This window comes from Ambystoma mexicanum, chromosome 9 (genome assembly GCF_040938575.1).
Source record: "Ambystoma mexicanum isolate Mex_15411 chromosome 9, UKY_AmexF1_1, whole genome shotgun sequence".
Classification (NCBI taxonomy): Eukaryota; Metazoa; Chordata; class Amphibia; order Caudata; family Ambystomatidae; genus Ambystoma; species Ambystoma mexicanum.
In genome coordinates, this window is record NC_090931.1 from 645,942,221 (window position 1) to 645,965,843 (window position 23,623).

The 23,623-nt window shown below is 46.8% G+C and overlaps 1 protein-coding gene across 2 annotated transcripts in view; it reads right to left on the minus strand.

Annotated features, from left to right (window-relative positions):
- The window catches only part of DPH1 (diphthamide biosynthesis 1), a 1,780,687-nt gene that overhangs the window by 947,153 nt on the left and 809,911 nt on the right, over positions 1 to 23,623 (minus strand). For both annotated transcript variants that reach the window (XM_069615361.1, XM_069615360.1), the window contains one exon: positions 701 to 855. In XM_069615361.1, coding sequence (XP_069471462.1) covers positions 701 to 855 — 155 coding nt within the window. The remainder of the gene's footprint in view (positions 1 to 700; positions 856 to 23,623) is intronic.

Below are 23,623 nucleotides of genomic sequence, written 5' to 3' on the forward strand. Positions count from 1 at the left end.
GTAATTCGTTAAACGAATTACCATCCCTTCTTTTACGGGACAGCCAAACTCGTAATGAGGTGCTTAGTTTCCACGTTAGTTCCTTTAGGCTTCTCACCACCACTGGATGGCCCCACACCTCTTGTGGGTTATCAATTGAACGTGGTCTTAGACAGGGATATCCCCACTACCGATGAACTCATCACTCTGTTACCATGTACTGATCACTCCCTGGTTATTTTTTCTCTGGCTCTACATTTGGCTTAACATATATTGCATACTTTTTCACCTACTTCCACATTTTATTTTAAAAATGTAAAATCACCTACTTCTACCAATGTTCACCATTCCTATATTACACACACAGTGTCTAATCAATCTACAGCCCATGTTGACAGTCATCTTCCTTCTTTGTTCACTGCCGTCGCTAACAGCTTGGTTCTGATTTGTCCTTGGGCCTGCCACCAACAGAGGTTTGATATAAAACCCACTAATCATTGGTTCACTTCAGAACTACCATCCCTGAAAGATAAAGTGTCTACGGCTGCGTCCAATGCCATTGGACGCACCAGCGATGGCCTATCGCTCTCACCTCTCTTTTGGAGCACCCTCACTAACCGCACATTCCTCTGTGACACACACAGAGTTTGACCTTAAATACATCTATGCCCTACAGAGAGTATGAATGTGCCCCCACCCACTGCCCTCCTGTTGCCCTTACCTGTAAGGCCGATGCAAACTGGATAGTGCTCAGCAGAGCGAGCGACGACCCTTGTGGGAAGTTGAAGAGCACGGTCTCCACAAAGTGTGATGTGTCGATCTTGATATCCACAAAGACGTAGAGCATCTGTATCCCTTTCGTAGCATCAATGGGAACTGGAAGAAAGAAAAGCAATTAGCATTCGCGTTACCCAGGTGATACCATGACACACCCTCTGAGATAATTGACCTCTGAACTTCACAAACACTGAAGTGTACTCTAGGTGGAAAACTACCATAGCCCTCTTGTAAATAATCTTGGAATCTTCCAGATTCTCAGAGGAAAAACTTCTAGGATCTCCAGGCAAAGGCTCATGGAATCGCCAAGAAAATGCTCTTGGGATCTCTGTGCAAAGTATCGGGTTCTCAGGGAGAGATTAACAGTAAAGTTGGGCATTATGTTTGTCAAAAATGGTTTGTAAATGTAAGTTGAGAGCGAACTTTATTTAAGTATATGTACAGGAGGTATCCTGTGTCGGCTGGCATCTGTCAGCTTGGGTAGGGCTCCTATGATAATGTGAAACAGACATCCACCAAGAGGCACACACATCCAACTATGATTACCTGCTGCCTAGACCCACCCACAGGAACAAGCAAGGCTGTGCCTTTCCATTCCACCAACCAAACATCCTGAGAGCTACACCACTGCATGTTCTGGGTGCCTCTATAGGAGCAATGTGTCATCTGACATTCACTGAAGGTAGGAAAGCCTGCTCATCTCCCATCCCACAGGGGTGTCCATCTCCAGGACTCCAGGGCCAGATCCATGCCAGGTTTTCAGGATACCCTGCATTCATATCCATGAGATACATTTGCATACAATGACTATATGTATGCACATTTTTCCTCATGAATAATAATGAGGGCTATCCAAAAAACACATCAGGATTAGCAATTTTCCTTTCACTCGCCTTACTTTGCAGAACAGCAGTGCCATGTTGGCATCCATACTGTGTTGGGGTGCCAATGTACTATGTAAACGCAACCCCTTCACATTCCTTACTCTGGATACGGGTGCCCTCCAACACCACATACCAAGTCACCCTGCATACCTGCGGTACTTTGAATATAAACATAACCTCTCACCCTTGACACTATGCAGGAGTGGCCTCTTGCCTGCTGCACTTTAGACAGATGGAGGACTATGTCACCTCTGGTAGTCTGTATATCACAAGAGGCCACTTAACCACTGTTCCATGGAAAGGCAATGGGCCACCCCATTTTCTCTACTTAGTTCGGAGTGTTCTCTGAAACTGTTGTGCGATTGATATAAGGAGACCCCCCCCTCTTGACTGGAGGGTTGCTCTCTCAACTGCCATTCTGTGGTGGGAGGAGTATTGTCCGGCTCGACTAAGTCTGATAAGAGGTGAACCCTCCCTCTATTGCCCCATACTCCGATAGGATGAGATCCTCTTACCCCCGTCCAGTGCTTAATTTGTAAAGAAATAAGTGCCAGTGCCCAAAAAATATTGGCCCCATAATGCCGGGTGTGACGCTGTCTGCAGTGCGGGCGCAGCGCCGCCCTCAGCGCGGGCGCGCCGGCCACACCAGTTCAGTGCTAGACCTACCTAGATCAGCCCACCACCAGCCCATCACACTGCTGCTGCTCCATATCACATGTTTGGCGCTGCAGCAACTGCTGGCACAGGCTAGTAGTGGGATGGATGGGGAAGGGCACACATGGGTTGAGAAAGTATAATGCTTTAAAGTTGGAAAACACTTGTTATGGTAGGTGTAGTGGTTCCAGCATTCCGGCAAACCCAGAGGCAAAAGAGTGCATTTGAACACACTTCTAAGTTCTAGACCACACCTTTTAGACGTCTGGACCATACTTGCTGTCCTCGAAGTGAAAATGCATTTTGATAAAATTGTTGCAAACCTGAGGATGTTATCTTATTTGTCAATTTTGTAGAATGACCCCCCAACCGCTCAGCCCACCCCCTCCCACCGCCCTGTTTCGCAAATGGCTCTGAGAGGAGCTGCGTTGCAATCATTGTCCAGGGACTCAGCAATATGCTTGATTGGAAGCAAGATGACACGAAGCAACACAGGTTCGATCCCCGACTCCTCGCTTAGAAACCTCTGGGTATTAAGCGTGTTATAAATACGCAACTAAGACATGCTCCTCCTGTAACTGTGCCTCGATGCCCCCGGGCTGTGTGAGCGCTTTAAAAATGCAAATAAATAAAAAAGCATCCTGTTTCAGTCACTGTTGCACTGTATTTGTCTCGACCCCTTCTGCCCCATCTGACAATCTGTTAAAGTACACCAAGTCTTGTTAATTGATTACCTCAGGAAGAGCACCTCAGTCACCTCATCCTGGTGATTTGTGTAATCAATTTACTCTCAAGCCCTTATCAGTCATCACATCTCATACATTCATCCCCCTTCACCCTTCCGTCAAGCATGAGCATGGTGTTGTATAACTTGGAAAAAGTCATTTCTGCAAGACATTGACCCTCATTACAACATCGGCGCTAAACCATGGCGCTATTAGCACCATGGTTGCTGCCAGTATTGTAACGAGTCAGCCATGGTGAAATGGGGAAGTACCACCCCATTCCAAGGTCGGCGGGGTGGTACTTCCCCATTTCACCATGGCCCTTCCCCATTCCCATTTTTGCCCCATAGGGCATAATGGGAATGGGGAAAGGCGGTAATTACGGTACCGCAAATTGCGGTACCGTAATTATCGCCAGGGTCCCTTTGCAGGTCCCTGCAATAACGGCTGGTTCCAGCCGCCGTTATGGGAATTGGGCGCTAAGGGATTACCGGTACCCTTACCGGTACCGGTAATCCCTTAGCGCCAGGGTCGTAATGACCCCCATTGTTGTGAAATCAACAGCCTGTGCTACTTCTGCTTTAGGGCCTCTTTCCACCTTAACACATATTAAAAAACGAAATAAGTTTGCTCAGCCAATATTCAGGAGCCAGAGGAGAATGCATATTCGGATATCTCCTTCCCACTGACATGTTCTTGACATACTTCATTAAACTGCAGGGTGTAACAGACACCCACCTCTATCTGAGGATTCCTATCTGAGGATTGCATTTGCTCTCATTCGGAGCACATGCTCGGAGCGTATTGTACCCAGGTTAAGGAGCGACATCTGGTGTATAAACCACACGTCAGTATAGAAAATATGCGCTGGAATTATGTGAAAAAATGACAGCAAAAGATGGTTGAGAATTATACACGAATACTCAACTAGTGCTTTTATTTATGACGACAGATTAGTGGGCATGTGCACCATGTTTATCCCCGCCTAGTTTCCATGTGTGTATCTTTAAGCCTGAAATGGCATTTTAGAAGTTCGTCTTTGCATGGGCTTTTCTCGCGAAGTGCAGCCGGTTCGGTTTCGGCCCAATACGTGCACCGTTCCGGACCGAGTCCCCTCGCTGAAGCTCGTTTGTGAACTAATGAAGCCGATAACATTAAAAGGAAGAACGAAAACACTGAGACAAAAATTCACAGTTCATGTTTCGCTTAGATGAATGCTATCCAGAGTCAGACTGGGGCATACAATTGTCTCGAGTTGGGCTCGGCACCAATGAAAAAGTGGCCAAAGTTGCAAACGACATTTCATTACTTTTGTGACAGACTAGTGGGACCACACTGCCGCCCGTGCCCCACCCAGTCCTGGGCCTTGCCCTGCCTTGCCTCAATCACGTAGGCTACCTTCCGTGGGGCCGCCACCGCCATGCTGAGCCGGATGATGACAAAAATAGGTGCGCGCACAGTGGCCCCACGGGAGTTAAGATTTTAAAAGAGAAAACATATATTTGGGTGGCTGGTGCCCATCACTTTTGAAGTGATGGGCCACAGCCGCCACTCAAAGTAAGTTATTTCTTTTAAAATCTACCTTCCGTGGGGCGGGGCCCCAGCCACCGGCCCCACCGAAGGTCAGGTTTTCAGTGAAAAAAGTAAAAAACGTACTTTTGGGCACAATCCACGGGCCGGCCGCCCGTGGCAGAGTCATCCGACTCAGTCTGCGGCAGCCGGCAGCCCCTGGTCACAGAAATTGGCCTGGGCCTGACACTGACTGCAGTCAGCAACACACTGCACACAGGTCACACAGTCAGAAGGCCGGGCGCGGACTGGCCCCTGGTGGGGTCCTGACTCCTGGGCAGTCAGGACACCACCAGGGGACCGTGCCGCCACCCGGGCCCCAAGCTGGGCCTTGCCTGATCACTTGACTGTGACAGGCTCAGGCTGCACCGCAGGCAACAACTGACTTACCTGCTTTGCCGGCTGGGATGTGGTCTCCTGTCAGGGCCCCAGGGTGGGGAGGGCCAGGTGTGCACACCGGCACCCGCACAAATGAAAAAGCAGGCAGAGAGGGCCCCAGGAAGCAACTAGGCCGCACCACGCAGGGCAGGTTCTCTCTCTCACAAGTCAGGACCGATGATGCCACGCCTCGACACCTTCACTTCACAGTAACTCGTGAAATGAAGGTGGAGCCGTGCTGCCTCCTGTGGAAACAATAACACGTCACCATGTCATTTCACTGGCTCAGAAGAACAGCCAACGAAAAATGCACATTCTATGTTACTATACAGAATCTATCAAATACTGCATAGTAACAACAGAATGGTAATTTTCATTGGCTGTTTGTAACAGTTTGTTGTTCATTGCTATTGCTGGCCCCTCCCAGGCCCAGCCAGCCATGGCCTGCAACCTGCTAGCACGAGTGAGATCGAGATCAGAATGAAAAATCCCAATGATTTATAATCGAAGCAAAGTGGAAGAACAAGCAAAGCAATTGCACGTGTGCTGGCCCCGCATGAGTTCCGGTGCCCAAAAAAGAGTGCCGGTGTTGGCCACCGGCAACCACCCCCACAAATTAAGCTGTGCCCCCGTCCTATGATTGGATATGACTCTCCGTGGCTGATAGGTAGAGAACCTTCTCTCCCTCTGTACTCAGGGGTGTCTTCTCATTCTTTGTATTTTGATAGGAGGATAGATACCTCACATTGTGTACTCTGGGGTCATCTTGCCCTTTACAGTCTGATGGAGGGAGGGCCTCCTCGACCTTTACACTCTGACTGTAGGAGATCCCCACCTCCCTTTCTCATTCAGATGGCAGAAGGACCCAATCGCTGTCTGTGTTATGGACAGGAGCAGTGCCCTTCCACCGGCTGAACTCAGTGGTGTGCCAAAGGGACTGCCCCTCCCCTTCACAGCGCCTAGAGTAGTGGCCTCTCACGCTCCCCATCCTAATAAGGAGAGCACCTTTCCATGGCCATTCACCTAAAGAACGAGTCCCTACTCAACCTGGCGCCATACTCGGGATAGAAGCAAGGCCCCCCGCACTCCATACATTGCTTAAGAGCGGGTTCTCGCTTATCTCTCGTGCCTGTGAAAAAGATTACCCAGTAGTGTTCTCATTTTTTTCACTTCTAGCTAATGCTGTCTTGGGAAATCAATGAACACAACTCTATTTCACTGTAATCCTGAGGAGCGCTTTGGCACGGTGATTAAATGAATAATTAAGGCCCTTCCTCCAGCCCATCGATTCCCAGCCTCCTCCGTCCATTGTGCTGTGCTGTGCTGTTGAGCCTGGCCCTGCGTTACTCTGGGAATAACCCTGTCCTGGGTGCTGTGTTACGTTCCCAATGTAATAATATTGTGTGCTGCGGGCACTCGGATTCCCACACTTTTGCTACCTTCACACTAGCCCAGGCCGTGGGGGCTCTGTGTGGTCCTGCCGTGATAGTTTCCGCTTGTCCCCTGTTGTGTTGGCTTCCGGTTGCCGTGTTAGCACGGCCTTGTATTGCGTTAATGGCTGGCTCTCAGCTGTGTTGGCTCAGTGTATTAATATAAAAAAATATAATCTGAACAGGGGCGATGCGCACCTTATCCCAACAGGGCACATAATAAATGATTTTTAATACTAGCAATTAATCTGTTCTGCCATCTTTGCTGTTAGACTTGCCTTCATTACACAAGGTTCTGCTGGATGTGTAATGCACGCTGCTCGCACTGCTTCAGCGCTTCAAGGTCATACTAATGGCAGTTAAGCGCTTTACATATAAGTGGCACTACAAATCGAGCTGGGGCCCATCGAGGGGGCGTGGCCTAACAACGGGGTCTTGATGGGCCGTTAGGCCACGCCCCCTTGACGAACCCCGGCTCAATGGGCTACTGGCACCCCTGCCAGGCAGCCTTTTGTAGAGATTAGCACCGTCTCCCCTATGGGGGAGAGGGTGCTGATCTCTGCATTTATTTTGTATAGGCTTGCCTGGCAGGGGACAGCGCCTCGCCTATTCAGCCTTAATGGTGGTGCTGCCCCTCGCCAGCTGGGGAGGGGCAGCGTCACCATTAAGGCTGAAAGGGTGAGGCCACTGGAAGCAGAGGCCTTTTTCCTAAAGACTGAAACTCCCGCGAATCCGCGGGAGCTTCAGTATTTAGAAAGCAAGGCCTCTGCTTCCAGCGGCCTCACGTTTCTCCATAATGGTGGCGCCGGCCCACGTGCATCCCTTGATTAAAGGGATGCCTCGCAGGTGCGGCGCCACCATTATAGCTGAAAGGCATTTTTTTCTGAAGCCTGAAGCTCTCGCACACGAGCGAGAGCTTCAGGCTGTAGAAAAAAATGCCTTTTCGTGTAGTGGCCGGGGCTGCCCGGGGAGATTAGTGGGCCCCGGCAGGGCCCCGCCTCAAAACGAAATTTCAGAGCCTGCCGGGGCCCAGCCCCGGCAGGCCCGGGCCCACTTAAAGTACTGCATATGCCACATTAGATATCATCTCTCTCTTTTTCTGCTGTGAACAGTGTCTTTCTGCAGACCGTGTCTTCTCCGGGAGTCCGTTTTGAGACCGATTTCTGTTGTATCAGGTTTTAATAATATTGTGCCCGTGTTTTTAAATCGGTTGTGAAGGGTTGCCAAGGGTACATGCTGCCCAAATTACAATTTCTCTTGATTTTGCTAAAGGTGTCCTGTCGGAGTCCAATTTAGAGCAAACTAAGGAGTGTTTTAATGCCACTTTCTCCACTTTGGCCCCCCTTCATTGTCAGTCAGCTCTCCTGTTTCAAGCACACCTGGAAATCCTGCCACACAGAGCATGGTCTTCCCAGCAATTCAGTGCAATGTGCAGCACTCGCCCACCACCCTCTACAAGAGTGCAGCCACACCTCCCCCAAACACATTGTGGTGCACACATCGACATTTCTAAAACGGTTACCTGCCCTAACAGTACAAGCGTGTTGTGTGTCCAGAACAGTGTTAGGCAACGAGTCGATTGTCCAGTAAACTCCATAGTTATCAAGGTTTACCCCAGCTGGCACTGGCTGACACGGGAAAGTGGTTGAAAAAGAGTGGTGTGTATGCCAATTATTCCTGGGTGAGTCCCAGCAAACATTTCGGAGGGGCCTAGTCTATACCATGCCACAGGAACCCTGTGTGTTTTCTGGCAAGGGTCAATGATTGCTAAGCAGGAGCCTTAAAGCTGTCCTCTCAGTAGGGAACCTACACAATGATGGCCACCCAGAGAGCCGTACTATAGCAATGGCCACTAGGGGCACTGCAGTACAGACCTTGCTTACTTTGTTGTGTTGCATGCTCAGTGACTCCCTTTCTGCTCCTGACCCACAGCTTAGTGAGCTCACCTTACTGTTGTGTGAAGTGCTTACAAGGCTTTTATACTGCACCAACTCACCGCCGCAGTGGTTTTAGAGCCTTTTGCTTGTGTGGAGGTTGGAGTATTGTGCCTCCACCCGGAGTATCCACACCGTAGGTTGTGGAGGAATAGGGTTAGGGACAAAATAAGAGGACAGGAGAGTGGGTGATGCCACAGACATACTGAGGGGTTGATGCAGAAGGGGGCCGGGGGGGGGTGGGGGGTGAAATAAGGTTTTGTGATAGATTGGGTGCATGTGGATCTATTAGGGTGGAACACAGATCAGAATTCCAAAATGAAAAAATATGTTCTCGGGGCTCGAAATTAAGAATGGATAAGCAGGAGCTCAAGGCAGCTCCTGGGTATCCAGCATGAAGCAGTGAGCAGGAGCTACCACTGGGAAACTAGGAGCCAGTACATATGGTTCGGCAAATCTAATTCCACATAAGAAGCAAACACATCATGGTGTCCATTATTTGTGACCCCTTATGCTTTATGTGCCATATAGCGGTGTCCTAATGTTCATTTATAGATTGTCCCAAATGCAGAGTTAAATTCACATAGGTGTGTTTTGTCTGCATTAGTTGGCCTGGGGAGCTTAAAGGAACAGTTGGTATCAATCTAACCAGGCTCTTAAAGGCTACAAGCAGGAGCTAAATATCTCCCAGCTCCCCTGAATTTCGAACCCGGTGTTGTAAGCGTGTTTGACATCAAACAGACTGTCTACGTGAAGCAGTTTAGAGGAGCAATAGTTAATAACATGAGGTGAGTGATGGGCCCAATATGTGCTCCAGCCACCTAATTAAATCATGGTGACTTTCTGACCCTGGGTGACCTTTTATATTTTTCACCACAGCAAATTCCAGAATGGTAATTCAAGACTTCTAAGTCGGGAGGCCAGATGAGGCCCAGTCCAGGATAGACTGTGTGAAAGGTGAACGCACAAAAGGGAAGGAGGGGCCGCTATGGATCTGTGAACACATTCTAATATATGTTCCAAGCCTGGTGTTCACGGAGAGGGTGGAGTGGCGTCACATTCTGATAACATAGTGTCTGAGAGTGCAGTCGCTGCACAGCCCAGGGTTCCAGTGCATAGTGCTGCGCCTGTTACAGGACTGAAAAGTGGGGAGGGAATATTTAAGTTAACAATGTAAGTGTCAGAAAGCCTAAAGAACAGTGCTGAAAGGCTCCTTAGCCCTGTACAGCCACAAACCCTCAGCTCTCTAGAAGGGATAAGCATATATTACTGAGTGTACTATGTACGATGGAAGATTGGCCCTCCAAGTCATGAGGAATTGGCATTCCTTCCTGCCATTGCTGCTCAGGTGTTGGTGATAATGGCTCATTTTTTTTTTAAAGTATTTTATTGGCATTTATATAAATACAACGCAACAATCAAATGGTAACACAACAAACAAACTAAGTCAAATTAACTAATTAACTACCACAGTCTTCGTAGTTCAATATATTGTTCGGAATTGTGGCGGGGGGGAGAGGGGCTGGTGTGCGGCACACCCAAGGTCACGGGGGCTTGGTTATCATGTTGACCATTCTTGGGGGTAGGTCACAAGCAAGTCTCTAGTAGGGGTGAAAGCTCAGGGGGATTTGTGGTCGGTGGCAAATTGGATGTCGCGCACCAGGGCCTTCCATGAGTCTAGGGCGTAGTTGGAGTCATCATCGTTTGAGCGGATTCCATCCTGCCAGGCCCTGGTCTCTGCCTGCGTCCACTTTTCCAGGTCCTTAAGCCAAGGTCCGTGCCTTGGGCCCCTTGGGGATTTCCATGCCATTGCTATGGACCTTTTTGCAAGGATGCAGGCTAGGTCCATTAGTTTGACCAGGTGTTTGTATTTGCTAAGTCTGGGATGGGCTCCCAGTAGGCATTCCTTTGGGTTCCACTCATATCTCGTGAGTCCCGCTTCGGTGCAGGTACGTTCCACCATGGACCAGAAATTCGCTGTTTTGGTGCAGGTCCAAAACATATGGATCCTGTCCGCTTTGTCGTTTCCGCACCAGGGGCAGTTCGGCGGTGCATGTTTGTTGAAGGTGGCAACTCTTAGTGGGGTCATGTATGTCCTGTATAGCACGTTCAATTGAACTTGTTTAAATCTAATGTTCCTCGACACCTCTTTGGGGTATAGTAGTATCCGCTCCCATTCACTGTCAGTTAGCGTGGTCCCTAATTCGGATTCCCATTTTTGTCTCAGGGACACGCTTTTTTCGGGTTGGGTCTGTCATTTAGTTTGGTGTACAAGCGGGAGACCGGTTTCCAACCATCTGCTAAATCGTACATCTCCTGGAGGAGGGGGTCCGGTGGGGGTTCTTCTGGCCAGACAGGCCACTGTGCCTTTGCTGTCCTCTTGAGGCGGTGGTACCACAGGAACTGGGTGTTCGGGATGCCTTCATTGGCTTGTAACGATTCGAGTTCTCTGAACGTGCCGTCTTCAAACAGATCTCCCCATGTATAGATTCCGGCTCTCTCCCATTTCCTAGCTGTCGCTAAGTCTGCCTGAGTTTTGCACACATCCGACAGGATGGGAGTATTGGCATTGTAAGGGTGTTTCAGTTGTCGAAGGAAGCCAATTCTGGCCCATACCTGCCTGCCCAGGGTAACAATCATGGGGACTCCAGAAGTTTGTTTCGTCGGGTTCCAAAGCATTTCTTTAGGGAACAGCTTGGGAGTCGGATGTCGCAGGAGCCCTACTTCTGCAGACAGGTCGTCAGAGAGCCATTTCGTTGTGTGGCTGAGCTGCACGGCTAGGTAGTACCTTTGTAGATCGGGTAGTTGCTCCCCCCTTCTTTGTACGGGAGCGTGAGTGTGGGCAGGGAGATCTTGTGTCTGGACGACCCCCATATGAAGTCCTTGATTAGAGAGTCTAGTTTTTTGAAGAAGGGAGGTCTGATGTAGAAGCATACATTCGTGAAGTGGTATAGGAAACGGGGGAGAACTATCATCTTGACTATTGCCGCTCTACCCATTACTGCCAGTGGTAACTTCGACCAGAAGTTCATAGATTTGCGGAGGGCTCTTACTGCTTTTTCCGTGTTGTGTTCGTGCGTGAGTGCTGGGGTATGACACACCTTGATTCCCAGGTATTTAAACTGCTCTAGTTGCCATTGTATCCCGACATCTGGGAGGTCGGGCTTATCCAGACCCCTGAGTCTGGCCAGTGGGAACGCACACGACTTTAGTTTGCTAAATCTTATTCCAGAGTATCGGGCATAGTTGTCGAGGATGTCCAACGCGACTTGTGCATTGAGCTGGGGGTTATTCAGGTACAGGAGGACGTCGTCCGCATACATGGATATTATGGCGTGATCACTGCCCAGTCCAATGCCCGCATCGAAGTGTTGTGTCCTGAAGTAGGCAGCCGCTGGCTCTAGGCCCAGTATGTATAACATTGGGGATAGCGGGCATCCTTGCCGCGTGCCCCGCTATATCGGCCAGGCTTTGGACAACGTCTTACCAGTCTTCACTCTCGCTGTCGGTGTGTTATACAATACCTCGACCCACTTTACAAAGCTCTGGCCAAAGCCGAATTCTTTTAGCACTTCGATCAGCCACTCCCAGTAGATGGAATCAAAGGCTTTTATGGCATCCAAGGAGAGTACGGCTAGGTCCTCGTCCCGATCATAGGTCTCTGCCATGATGTGTTGGAGCCTCCTCAGGTTCGCGGTGGTGTTGCGTCCTGGCACAAAACCGTTCTGGTCCTCATGAATCAGGGTTCTAATCACCCTCGCCAGCCTCTTAGCCAGGATTGTGGTCAGGATCTTGCAGTCGTAGTTTAGCATGGCAATTGGGCGGTATGATTCACAGTTGTTGGCGGGTTTGTTGGGTTTGAGTATAGGGATGATAATTGTGTCTTTCATGGAGTTGGGTAAGTTTCCGTTTTCGTATGCCTCCATATTCACCTTGCGGAGTGTAGGAGCAAGGGTCGCTTCGTACGCTTTGTAAAAATAATGGCTCATAAAGGTAATCGTTGCAATTCATATCCAAGAAACACTAGCCATAGTCAAGACACAACCGCATTGTAGAACAGGGTTCAGTCACATTTGAGAAGCCTCTACATTAGATGGTATTTCCCTCCAAGTGCTCATCAACTAGTCCTTCACTGTTCCCCTCTTGGCCTTTGCATTCCCGTTATCACACAGTCCAACTCCTGATGTAATGCTAATGATAATGATGTGTTATTTATATGGGGCCTTAATCCAAAGCGCTTTACAGAGCACATATTTACATACAATATCATCCAACTGAAATTGGTACTCATTTATCGACCTCGGAAGGATGAAAGACTGAGTTGGCCTTGCCGTGATTCAAACCTGCGACCTGTAGTTCATGCTCAGATCGCAGCAACGAGCGCTCAACCCAGTGAGCTATCTGTTTTAGTAGCCTCTACAGAAACACCTGGGCGAGCATATCAAAGTGATTTGAACACCCTCTTTATAGCAGGCTACCATATAACAAGGGACTCCTTGAGCCAATCACACAACCACACCCCTGGAAGAGGTCTGCATAATGGAGTACAACAATCTGCATATCACACGCTGCAAAGTTCTCCATGACAACCGGTGCATTACCCTTTCCTCTCTTCCTTTTGTAGTAGTCATTGTGAGGAATTCCATCATCGGCACGGGGTTGTGCGCTGACATTTTAAATGAAATTGAATGATGGTATATCAACCTCCGGAAAATGTGTAGGGCTAGTCCGCACACATTTTACTATGTTCACCGCAAGGCATACACATAGACCCATGTACTCTGGGTAGACACAGCCTACAGGCGCCGTTCCCCATGTCATATTTAGTTGGAATATGACAGCTAGGAGTACATCAAAGCATCTCTAAAGGGGGAAGGCAAAACCTTCCTCCTTCTATTGCCAGCCAAATTAACTATCAAAGGCTCCATGGATCCGCCCTGTCCTTTTGTGTAAGCACTGTTGAATGGTGGCATCAATTAACATAATTAGCATACTAACAGAGTATACTTCAAATAGGCGCACATGGGTCCAAGCTGCAGAGGTGAACAAAAGACAGAAAAAACCCAACAACCTTTGATATGCACTGTGTCAACCTGAATCCAGTTCCCATCTCTTAGTATCAAGGGCAGCGGCCTTTCATGTCTGGGACTATGTATTTGCAGTAGTCACCCCCGCAGTGGGAACCCATTCAGAAGGTACAAGTATGCGGTTTGGCTGCGACCACAAGTCTGGCCTTGCCAGAGCTTCAAGGGAGACCTGCTGCTTAAATCAGGAACCACAGAGAGCTCAGTTAACCAGAGGGACCCTTTGATCCACAACCAACAGGAAGATGGGTGGGACTTAGTATTACATGTTTCCACCACTTATACGTTTTCTGTTGCAAAGCACTCTCGTTATGACCTCATGCATACAGGACATTGTTGGTGGTGACCCAGGATTGATTCATTAAGGTAGGCTTAGACTACACCAATCACTGGGCCCGGTTGGTTTTAAAAGAGGGTGAGCCCCTCTTTTAGCAGATCATCTGAAGACTTCGCAAGGAGTAACAAGAAGAACTCATTTGGACCCTGGCTGAAGGTACAGTCTGCCTTACAGCTTCTGTCAGTGAAGAAAGGCCAGGATTTCCAAAGAGGGAAGCAAGATCCCTCCTCTAAATATCTCCCAGGGAACAGAGGGAGCTACTGAATTCAGAGAACTCTCCAGCAGCTCCAGAACCATTGGTACCCAGTCAGCACACAGCGTGCCCTGCTGGGCTCTGCAGCAAGCTTCCTAGGTGGGAAATGCCATAGAGCCTCTGAACCAAGGACAAGGCCATTGCCTGCAACACTCACCTCAGCTTTGGGCCGTCTGCCTTAAAGGATGACACAAGCCCAGTGAAGAAGCTTGGAGGAGTGTATCGACACGCATCAACCAGCATCCACCTTAAAGGACATTTTTGAGTTAGTAAAGTCCTTCGAGCTTCAACCGAGTGCACTGCTGACTTTTGTCATGCCACAGTCACTAATGTCGTCCGAGACGGCTCGACTAGTGCTTCAGATCTGCCAAACAGCATTGAGAAAACAATTCCTGACCGCAAGCCGCTGTGTAGGCCAGCCTGCTGGTGTCCGTCCAGTCTTGCTCGCCGAACTATCTGCTGCCTGACACCCATAGCTGTCTCCCATCTTGATATCTGTCGGAGGAGCTGCAAAGCACCCTGAAACCGACTCGACCCCGTCGATCATCAAGAAATTGTACAAGCACAAGGTACATTGTGGTTCTGTTCCCCTGGTCCTCCTCTGAAGACCCAAAGTGACATTTTACGACCCATTGCTCCCTTTGTACTGAAACCAAGTATTACTGAACTATTGCAATTAATGACTTTACCGACTACCCTCCTGTCAGTATACATAGTGCATCCTTTTTCCTTCTTGAAACGGTCTGTCCTCTGCATTTCTATACAGGGTTGGTTGTATTTTGTAGTGTGCTAGAACTGTCTGGTGAATAATAATAAAGTAGATATGTGTATACAACCTTGACTGGACAGTCCCTTTTATCATAGGGTAATAATTGTATTTTTTCTGTGGTGTAACTAACCAACGATCCACGACCTTGCGGAGATAAGCCTGCTGTTGCGTCCACGTTACCAAAATAGGACAACAAGGTTTATTATTTGCTTGTGTTTCCAATCTGCTCGGATCCCTTCTGGTGTACTAGAGGTTAGGGGCGGTTTCATGGTTTAGAAACTGATATTCATCCCTGGACCACTGGTCCCCCGGAAGTGCCTCCAAGCTTATACAGTCCCTGGCCACACATCGTCCTCTTCGATCCAATTTCACCTGCTTCTGCTCGTCCTTCCCTCCTTTAGCCTACTTCCCAACTCCTGCCACAGGCATGTACATCCCAGGAGTGGACCCAGTCATGCATGCACTGGGACAAACCTCTACATTGGAAGACACTACAGTTGTAGTGGGTGCAATCTAAATGAGTGTTTTCTTCACTCTGTCACAACTACATGTTGAGGTGAGTGTGCAGTCTCCAAGTTGTACTGCCCTGACCAATAGTGATCCTGGTTAAGCTGCCTTTCCGGGGACCTAGCTTTTGTTGTCACTGCAATACCCTGTCTTCGTGTGCTCATCAAATTGTGTGCACAAAACATTGGTGTGCTTCAAGGTGGTGCTAGGTGTACCACGTTGACTATGGTCCGAACATGTCTAAAGTTGCTGCTTTACAAATTATGGAATCAGCAAAAATCTAGAAACGAAGCCCAACTGTTTTTCTGCATTTAGTTGGTAGCGAACAACAAATAAATGTTTTTGTGAAGAATTACTTTAGCAAACAAATGGCAAAGGCATTTGCAAACGTATACATTAATTCATGCAACATCACAGAATGTAACGGAAAAACGGAAAAAGTATTTGCAATGGAACTGCTACAATGGGCCTCATTATGACATTGGCGGTAGCCGTGCCGGTAAAGTCATGAATTTTCCGGCGCCCTGGAATGGGCAATTACCGGGGCATTACAGCCCCGGCAGACTCGGTAATTGCCCATTCCTGGGCGCCAGAAAATATTAGTTCCCATTCCCATTTGAGTCCCATGGCACTCATTGGGAATGGGGAGGACGGATGCACCGGCACCCTACGCCCGCCAGATCAGACTTGGCGGGCAGTATGGCACCCGCGAGCAGAACTCGTAGTTTGCCAGTCCGGTAACAATGGTACTGGCAAGTTTACCGGTACCGTTGTTACTGGACTGGCAACCTTATAATGAGGCCCAATGTCTTTAAGTATCAAAGTTTTCATCTCAGACGTCAACAAAAAAATATAACTGTCGAAGTCTCTTATTGTTTTACACAATGGGAAGCGTTAGTTCACCAGATGAGCTCCACCAGCAATGTGTGAAAATTATTCTCTTAATAAAAGACAAAACCCAGAGTTGTATATTAAAATTCTTTTTGAGGAAACGGGAGCTGAAAATCACCCTCTCCTACTTCGCCTTGATGCCCACTAGCTGTTCAGGGAAGTTTTCGGGGGAATATTGGAGGCCAATAACGAAATGACCGAATTCTTGATCATTTAAAATAAATCCATTTCTGTGCAATCATTTCAGGGTAGTCTCTGGTTGGCTGGCCTTGCTTGCATGGCAGATGTTTCCCAACAACTCGATGATTTAAAGCACAACGTCCCAAAGAAAACTTAATAAGCAGTTTGGACTAATTAACTGGATTTAAAAGGAAGTTGTAGTTATGGCATGAGAAGCAAAGCACGAATCACTCGAGATGTTTGGGGAGATTCAGAAGAAAAACCTTTCATCACAATCCAAGAAAAATGGGTGCATTATTTGGGGGAAACGGATACGAAGTATTATGACTGGACTCACAATCGATATGAGGCATCTGCGAAACGTCAATAAAACAATGTTGCCTTAAGATGAGAAAAGAGTTGGCCGACCTCTGGAACTGTTTACGATTGAACTTTAGTGACGTACTTATCAATGTTTTTTTTACATTTCTGAACAGGCTTTTTTGATTTTGCCATCACATTCATCAACTCACCTGCGTGACTTTATCATTGCAATGGTAACATAAGTAGAGAACAGCAGGTGGGACGGTTTGTTCAGACTGGACCAAGTAACTCTTTCCAATATGGCGACAAACAGAGCAGCACGAATCTTGTTAAAACATTGAAACATGGAACAAAATGGCGAACAAAGCTTTTGAATATGCCGCGCCTCCTCCTTCCCATCGGCTCTCAGTAGACAGGTGCTGTTTTCTGTTTGGCTGTGAAATACTGTTGACCTACGAGCAGACACATATCGCGTGCTAGGTGCAGCCTTCAATTTTCACAAGAGTCCCTGAGTGGCCTGACACATCATACCCCATATGACGCAAGTCTAGATTGTTTTTTATTTCCTTCGGTTGCCAGATGAACAAAGCCCTTTATTGCTACAATTGCCTTGTGGAAAATTGCAGATGGCCACGCCTGGGGTAGTCAAGGATGTATTAACAGTTGAGGTAGTCCCAATTCTTGGTTTTGGGGCACCCCGATTTAAGAGGGCATTGTGTGACTTAAGATAAATGTCCAGAATGTAGCTTTCATGTTCTTTGAACTGAATGCATATATTGTTAGTGTGCAGGTTCACAAGTTAGATGAGAGGACACTGAAAAAGGTAATAAGATTACTGTGGATTTAGAAAATGCAGCATTTTCCAATCATTGTATAACATACTCCCAGGCCCAATTTACAGGCCACATAGAAATGGATGGTTGTTGTACAGTTGAAAGGCCTGTCAAGCAAGTCACTAGCCACCCATTGAGCTGTCTTTAAAGTTAGTGGGCCGAAACCACTAGTTGTGGGCCATGCAAAGTAAGTAACCAGTTGTTTGTGGCTTTAATGTATTATTCAAGAACAAGTGACTGAAGCAGTAGAGTCATTTGTGGGTGATTCAAGCTGATTCGGCCATGTCTTACTGGTAGACATTGGAGAGACTATTCCAGGTGAAATGTTCTATGAATAGGGGTTGGTTCTAGGCTAGCAACTTTATTGTGTAACCATTGTTCACATGCGGATGCCATAATTTAGTAGTCCCAGATACAGTCTGTTGGCGAAACCCAACCAAAACTGAACCAAGGCTAACGTGTCCTGGACATGGTGTGGACACGTTCTCTATGGAAATAGCACTTTCAGTGAACTTAGATGCAAGAAGCCAGTTTCCAGAGCTCTGTTTATCTGAGGCAACATTGGTAGGTTAGTGCTCAGATGGGTAGATACGTTCTTTGGCATGTTTATGGTGCTGGGGCAAGTCTCCAGAGTGTGTCCAACATCTTTCAGTGATGTTGATTTAAATGTAAGGACAATCGGGTCTATCCACTTTTGAAGAACCACAAGGCAGATGAAATGGATATGGTGTGGATTGTGGTCAGTGTCTTTAGGCATAATGCCTGCATATTATGTATATTTGTAACAAATCCACCCCGCTGATTTGTAATGCTTTACGAATGGTGGAGAAGCATGTTCAAATGTACTGGGGAAAGAGCAGATTCTGAGGGACTTCTTGGTTCAGAGAAGGTGAGCCAAACAAGGACAGAGCTTTACCTATTGCAATCTCTGAAGAAAAATAACATGTTCGATGGCATTAAATGATGGCGCAGTGGTCTAAAATGACCAGTCCTGCTCCACCGTCAGAGGCTTCTGCTGTAGGAAAATCACCCAACACGGCCACCAATACTGCTTCTGTGCCATGACCTGAAGGCTGTAGGCAAGGACCAAAGATGTACTTTGAGTCCAAGTACTCTCAGAGGTGCTGAGACCCTGATCTCTCTAGCAGCTTAGCGCGATAAGGAAAATTGGACCAAAGCGGCCACTTCAGCAGATGGGGAACTACAGCCATGGGTTTTACAATGTTTGACAAAATCAGCTGCCCGAGAAAGGGACAGGAGGATAAGTGAGTGAGTCCACTGAGGAAGCAACTGGTGTCATAGATACTTGTGCAGCAGCTTGACTGATAGCCCTTGTGTCTCATTTGCTGAAGCAGAACAAGGTGGAGTGCAGAGATGAGGTCTAGGTATGCTAACTATCCGGGCTTGATTATCTCTGGAACAGGGGAGCAATGAACTAGTTGTATAAATAGCTCTTCTCACATGAGAAGTTCTCAGGGAGTGATGATTAGAATGGATGCCAAGGAGGCGAAGGGCATGTATCTTGGACCGTTGAATTGCTTGTCTTGCATTGTTAAGTCACACATTGTTATTAAAATCCTTTGCCCCTCTTCCCTAGGTGCCATTAATACCTTGGCCTTTTATAACTCGGGAAGTTGACCCCTCTTCGTGAGGTGTGAAATTCCCTATTGTGTCCCAATTTGACTGCCTCAGAAAGAATAGAGTGGGCACTACGTTGTAAGTTAATTCAGTAATTTAAACTTAGTAAAGTATTTGGTCCTGTCGCCAGATTCCTCCCCGTTGCAAAGGGAGGTATGAAATAATGTTACGCTGTCGACTGGTTAAATTGCACCAGTCTGCTGGAAGGACCTTTGTGAATATCTCACTAATTTGCTTTAAGTAAATGTTCAAAATTTTCCAAGAATTCTTCAAAAATAATAAGTTCAATTAGTTGTAACCAAAAAATCTTTTATTTAGAAATCTGCATTTGTCTGAGGCCTTTATCAAGCATTATATTGTCCAATGCATTTCGGTCTGTGCTAGACCTTCTTCAGGGACTGTATTAAACGATGCTTCTAATCTTAGGCCTGTTTGTATTCAATTCCTTATTGGAGAATTATCCAACTCTGCTTCACTCAAACATGCTTGTTTATATTTTGTTATATGCCCTTTGTGCAGCTTGCTTCTGTTCTTGATAATCTGTAGTAAACAGATGTAGAAGCAGCCGGGCACCTTACTACAGATTATCAAGAACAGAAGCAAGCTGCACAAAGGGCATATAACAAAATATAAACAAGCATGTTTGAGTGAAGCAGAGTTGGATAATTCTCCAATAAGGAATTGAATACAAACAGGCCTAAGATTAGAAGCATCATTTAATACAGTCCCTGAAGAAGGTCTAGCACAGACCGAAATGCATTGGACAATATAATGCTTGATAAAGGCCTCAGACAAATGCAGATTTCTAAATAAAAGATTTTTTGGTTACAACTAATTGAACTTATTATTATTTTTGAAGAATTCTTGGAAAATTTTGAACATTTACTTAAAGCAAATTAGTGAGATATTCACAAAGGTCCTTCCAGCAGACTGGTGCAATTTAACCAGTCGACAGCGTAACCCAATTTGACTGCCTGCCTCTCCTCTCCTGCCTCACCACAACTTGCTGGAGTGTGCCTCATCTTGGTCCAGCTCATGTCCCACAATCACAGGCCATGTTCTGCCACCCTTCCCAGTTTCACCTCTTTCTAGCTGTTCTTGTCCCATCTGTGTTTTCCGTGTGCATCTATGTGGAAGGCTGATATTTATTTTCCCAACCACTGCATCTACTCTTGTTGTGCTTCTTGTCCTTTTCCTTGAGGGACAATTTCAACTCATCCCCAATCCCAGGGGTTCACAAAGGTGCTCTGTGTGTCCCTTAACTGTCCAATGTGTGTCCAGGAATGTATTCTTGTTACCTTTATTGTCCCTGCTGAAATGTGGTGACTATCTTATTTCTTTACTGATACAACAATGACCACCTCCATGCCCTCCCTTAGAAATCTCTCAATTTGCTCCGGGTCCAAAAATCCTTTGGTCGTTTTACACTTGACTATTACATCTGCACTCGTTCTAATAAGCCATAATCGATGTCGATTTGTAGAGCTTCAGGGTGGAGTTTCACATAACCTTTTCTCTTCAATAGTCCAATGATATGCAAATCCCTTGGCACTCCTGTGTCAGTGGCTTTCAGTTGTTTGTCTATTCATATCTGTCTGGATTGTGTGTATGTCAAGAAGTGTGCTATAGAAAGTGGTGTTATATCCAAAAACTCTAATCTAGACCCTCCGTGATATCTTGATCTCCATCCGTTGTTGATAGTCTATCTTTGCATCCATTTTATCACACAAGAAACATGATCATTTTCTTTGTACATTTTCTGGTATTCCAGAAAAACAAAGGCTATCATTTCTGCTCCTGTTTTTCAGCTCCAGGTTCACAGCTCCATTGTACTGCATCTATTCCAGTGGTCTGCAACTTTTGGTTCTCCAGATGTTTTGGACCACAACTCCCATCAGGCCTAGCCTGCATAGTCAACAGTGAGAGATCAGAGTAGTTATAGTGCAATAGATCTGAAGAGTCACAGGTTGTAGACTCCAAGTATATTGTGTTATATTTGGCATGACACTTTGTACTCCACTATGCCTAGTCTTTCAAAATTACCGCCAAACTGTTGACATAGGAGTCCATTTCTTCAGACCTGTTTTTCACCTCTTTGTGGCTGCTTGGTCTGCAGGTTTTCCTAGACATATCAATTGAAAAAATGTCTTAAGTGTTGTCATAGGTGAGTCTCACACCTTTATTGAGTAATTCACCAACAGCTATCAGTGCTCCTTCTTCCCTCTGACATCAGCCCCTCACTCTCAACCGTTCCCTTCGCTCACCCCATACATTCCCTCCCCACATTCTAACAACCCTCAACGTTCTCTCAAGTTCCATGAATATCAACATTGAAGACATTACACCTCCCATTCAAACCTCAACCCAACGACAAACCCAATAAAACAAACACATTTTGGAAATGCATCAAACTCATTTGTGTAAAAACATATAAACCTAAACTCTCTTTGAATGCACATACAATGAAAATGCACATGGAAATTTCAGAACTACATCACAATCCACTAGAGAGTGAACCCATCTCGTAATCCTTGGAACACACAGGGACACGCCTCAATCTTCTCCCCACGTTTCCTGGTTCTCCAACATCCCCAACACCTGCAAATTGCTCAACGACCATACCACCACCCACACTTTGACTATCTTCACTGACCACATCGGAGTACCCTTCAGTTATTTCCCTATCCTCTTCCAGGCAACTCAGATAAGCATCCACATTCCTCTGCCCACCTCCTTTAACCCGTCTCAATTCCATCTGCTCAAAATGTCCACATTCCAGATGGAACCATCTTCAATCCCTACAGCCGTTGCAAACACCTCTCTTATCCTAACGGGATCTGAACATTTCAAGCCTCCATTATATGACACAACTTCTTTCTTGATGATCACCCAATCCCCAGGTTCAAATCGCAACCTCACACCACTCGCGACACCACATTCTCTAACGCTAGAATTCTTGGGCTCAGCCCCCTTCAACGTATTTACCCAAGCCAGATACAATGCCGTGTTGGGTGCTCTCCCTCTCATAATCACAAACTCTGACTTCTCCGTACCCTTCACTGATGTTCTTATGATGCACAGTCTGTCTGCCATCCTCACATCTATGGCCAAATTGTTTCTGATGGCTTGTTTTATTGTCTCCACAATGACTTTTTTGTACCTCTCTACAAGCCCATTTGTTTTGGAGTAATAATTCAACGAAAACCTCCTTTCTATACCCCTACTCTGCACATATTGCATAATTTCCACACTCCTAAATTGCACCCTGTTGTCACTGATAATCTTCCTAGGATATCCCTCTCTTTGAAAAAACAGTTAAAAAAAAACTTTCGGACTTCACCAGTGTCTACCTTCCTCACAAAGTTAGCCTCAACCCACTTGGAGCAATAATTAACCATCACAGTGAGGAACCCTTTCTCCGCCTCCAACACATTGTACGGCCCTATGATGTCCACCCCCAACTGCTCCCAAGCTTCATCAGGGCGTTGGATTGCAACCACCTCTAACTTTTTAACCTTGCAACTCTTGTCAGAATTTTGACATGGCCAACAATTTCTCACTAGCCTCTCTACTTTTAGATCCATTCCGGCCCAACAATATTTCCCACAGAGATTCTGCTTGGTGTCCGAAGATCCAGGATGACCTTGATGCGCTCTTTTGATCAACTTGTCTCTTATTTTCTCTGGTGGAATCAACTTCTCTCCCCTGACCAACAAACTATTTTCCAGCGAGCACTCTCCCCCAACCTCCCAAAATAGCAGGCCATCCTCTCCTAACTCGCCCTTCAATGGCCATCCACTAACCGTGTAACTCATGATACGCTGCAGCTCAATTTTTTCTCCCACCTTTCTCTTGATATGGCATCCAAAAGCACAGGGTCCACCTCTTTGTCCATCTCCTCCGCTATCTCTTGCCCACTCAACGGCAACCTCAATAGGTAATCTGCCACCCTATTCTTCCCACCAGGAACAAACTTAATCTCAAAGTCATAGCACTGCAGCTTGATGCTTAAACCTGCTAGTCTTGGGATCGCACTTCACATCCCTTTTCCCGACAGCAACTCTACTACTGAAACATTTCAGCTATTATTGGCAATGGAAACTTGTCCACCTGTATGTTCTTGTTTAAGTTACTCAAGTCAACACAAATACTCAATTTGAATTTCTTTTTCAACTCAACCACTATGGGGCTGAATCATTGAGATGACTCGATCCTCTCAATCACCTCTTCTTTTTCAAACCCGTTCAACTCTTCTTCCACCTTGTCCACAGACACGAATGGTATCGACCTCGCTTTCTCTTGCACAACCGGAATCAAAACAGGTTTCAATATGATCCTGTGGGAATATCCTTTGAGTAAACACAGACCGGGTTGGAACACCTCCGCAAAGTCTGCGCTCCCGCAAGTGCCATACCGATCATCATCTTCAGTCGTGCCTTCCAAATACAGGATTGGGTCTGCCTTGTTAAGGTCTAGTCTTATTTGTAAAGTCACTTGA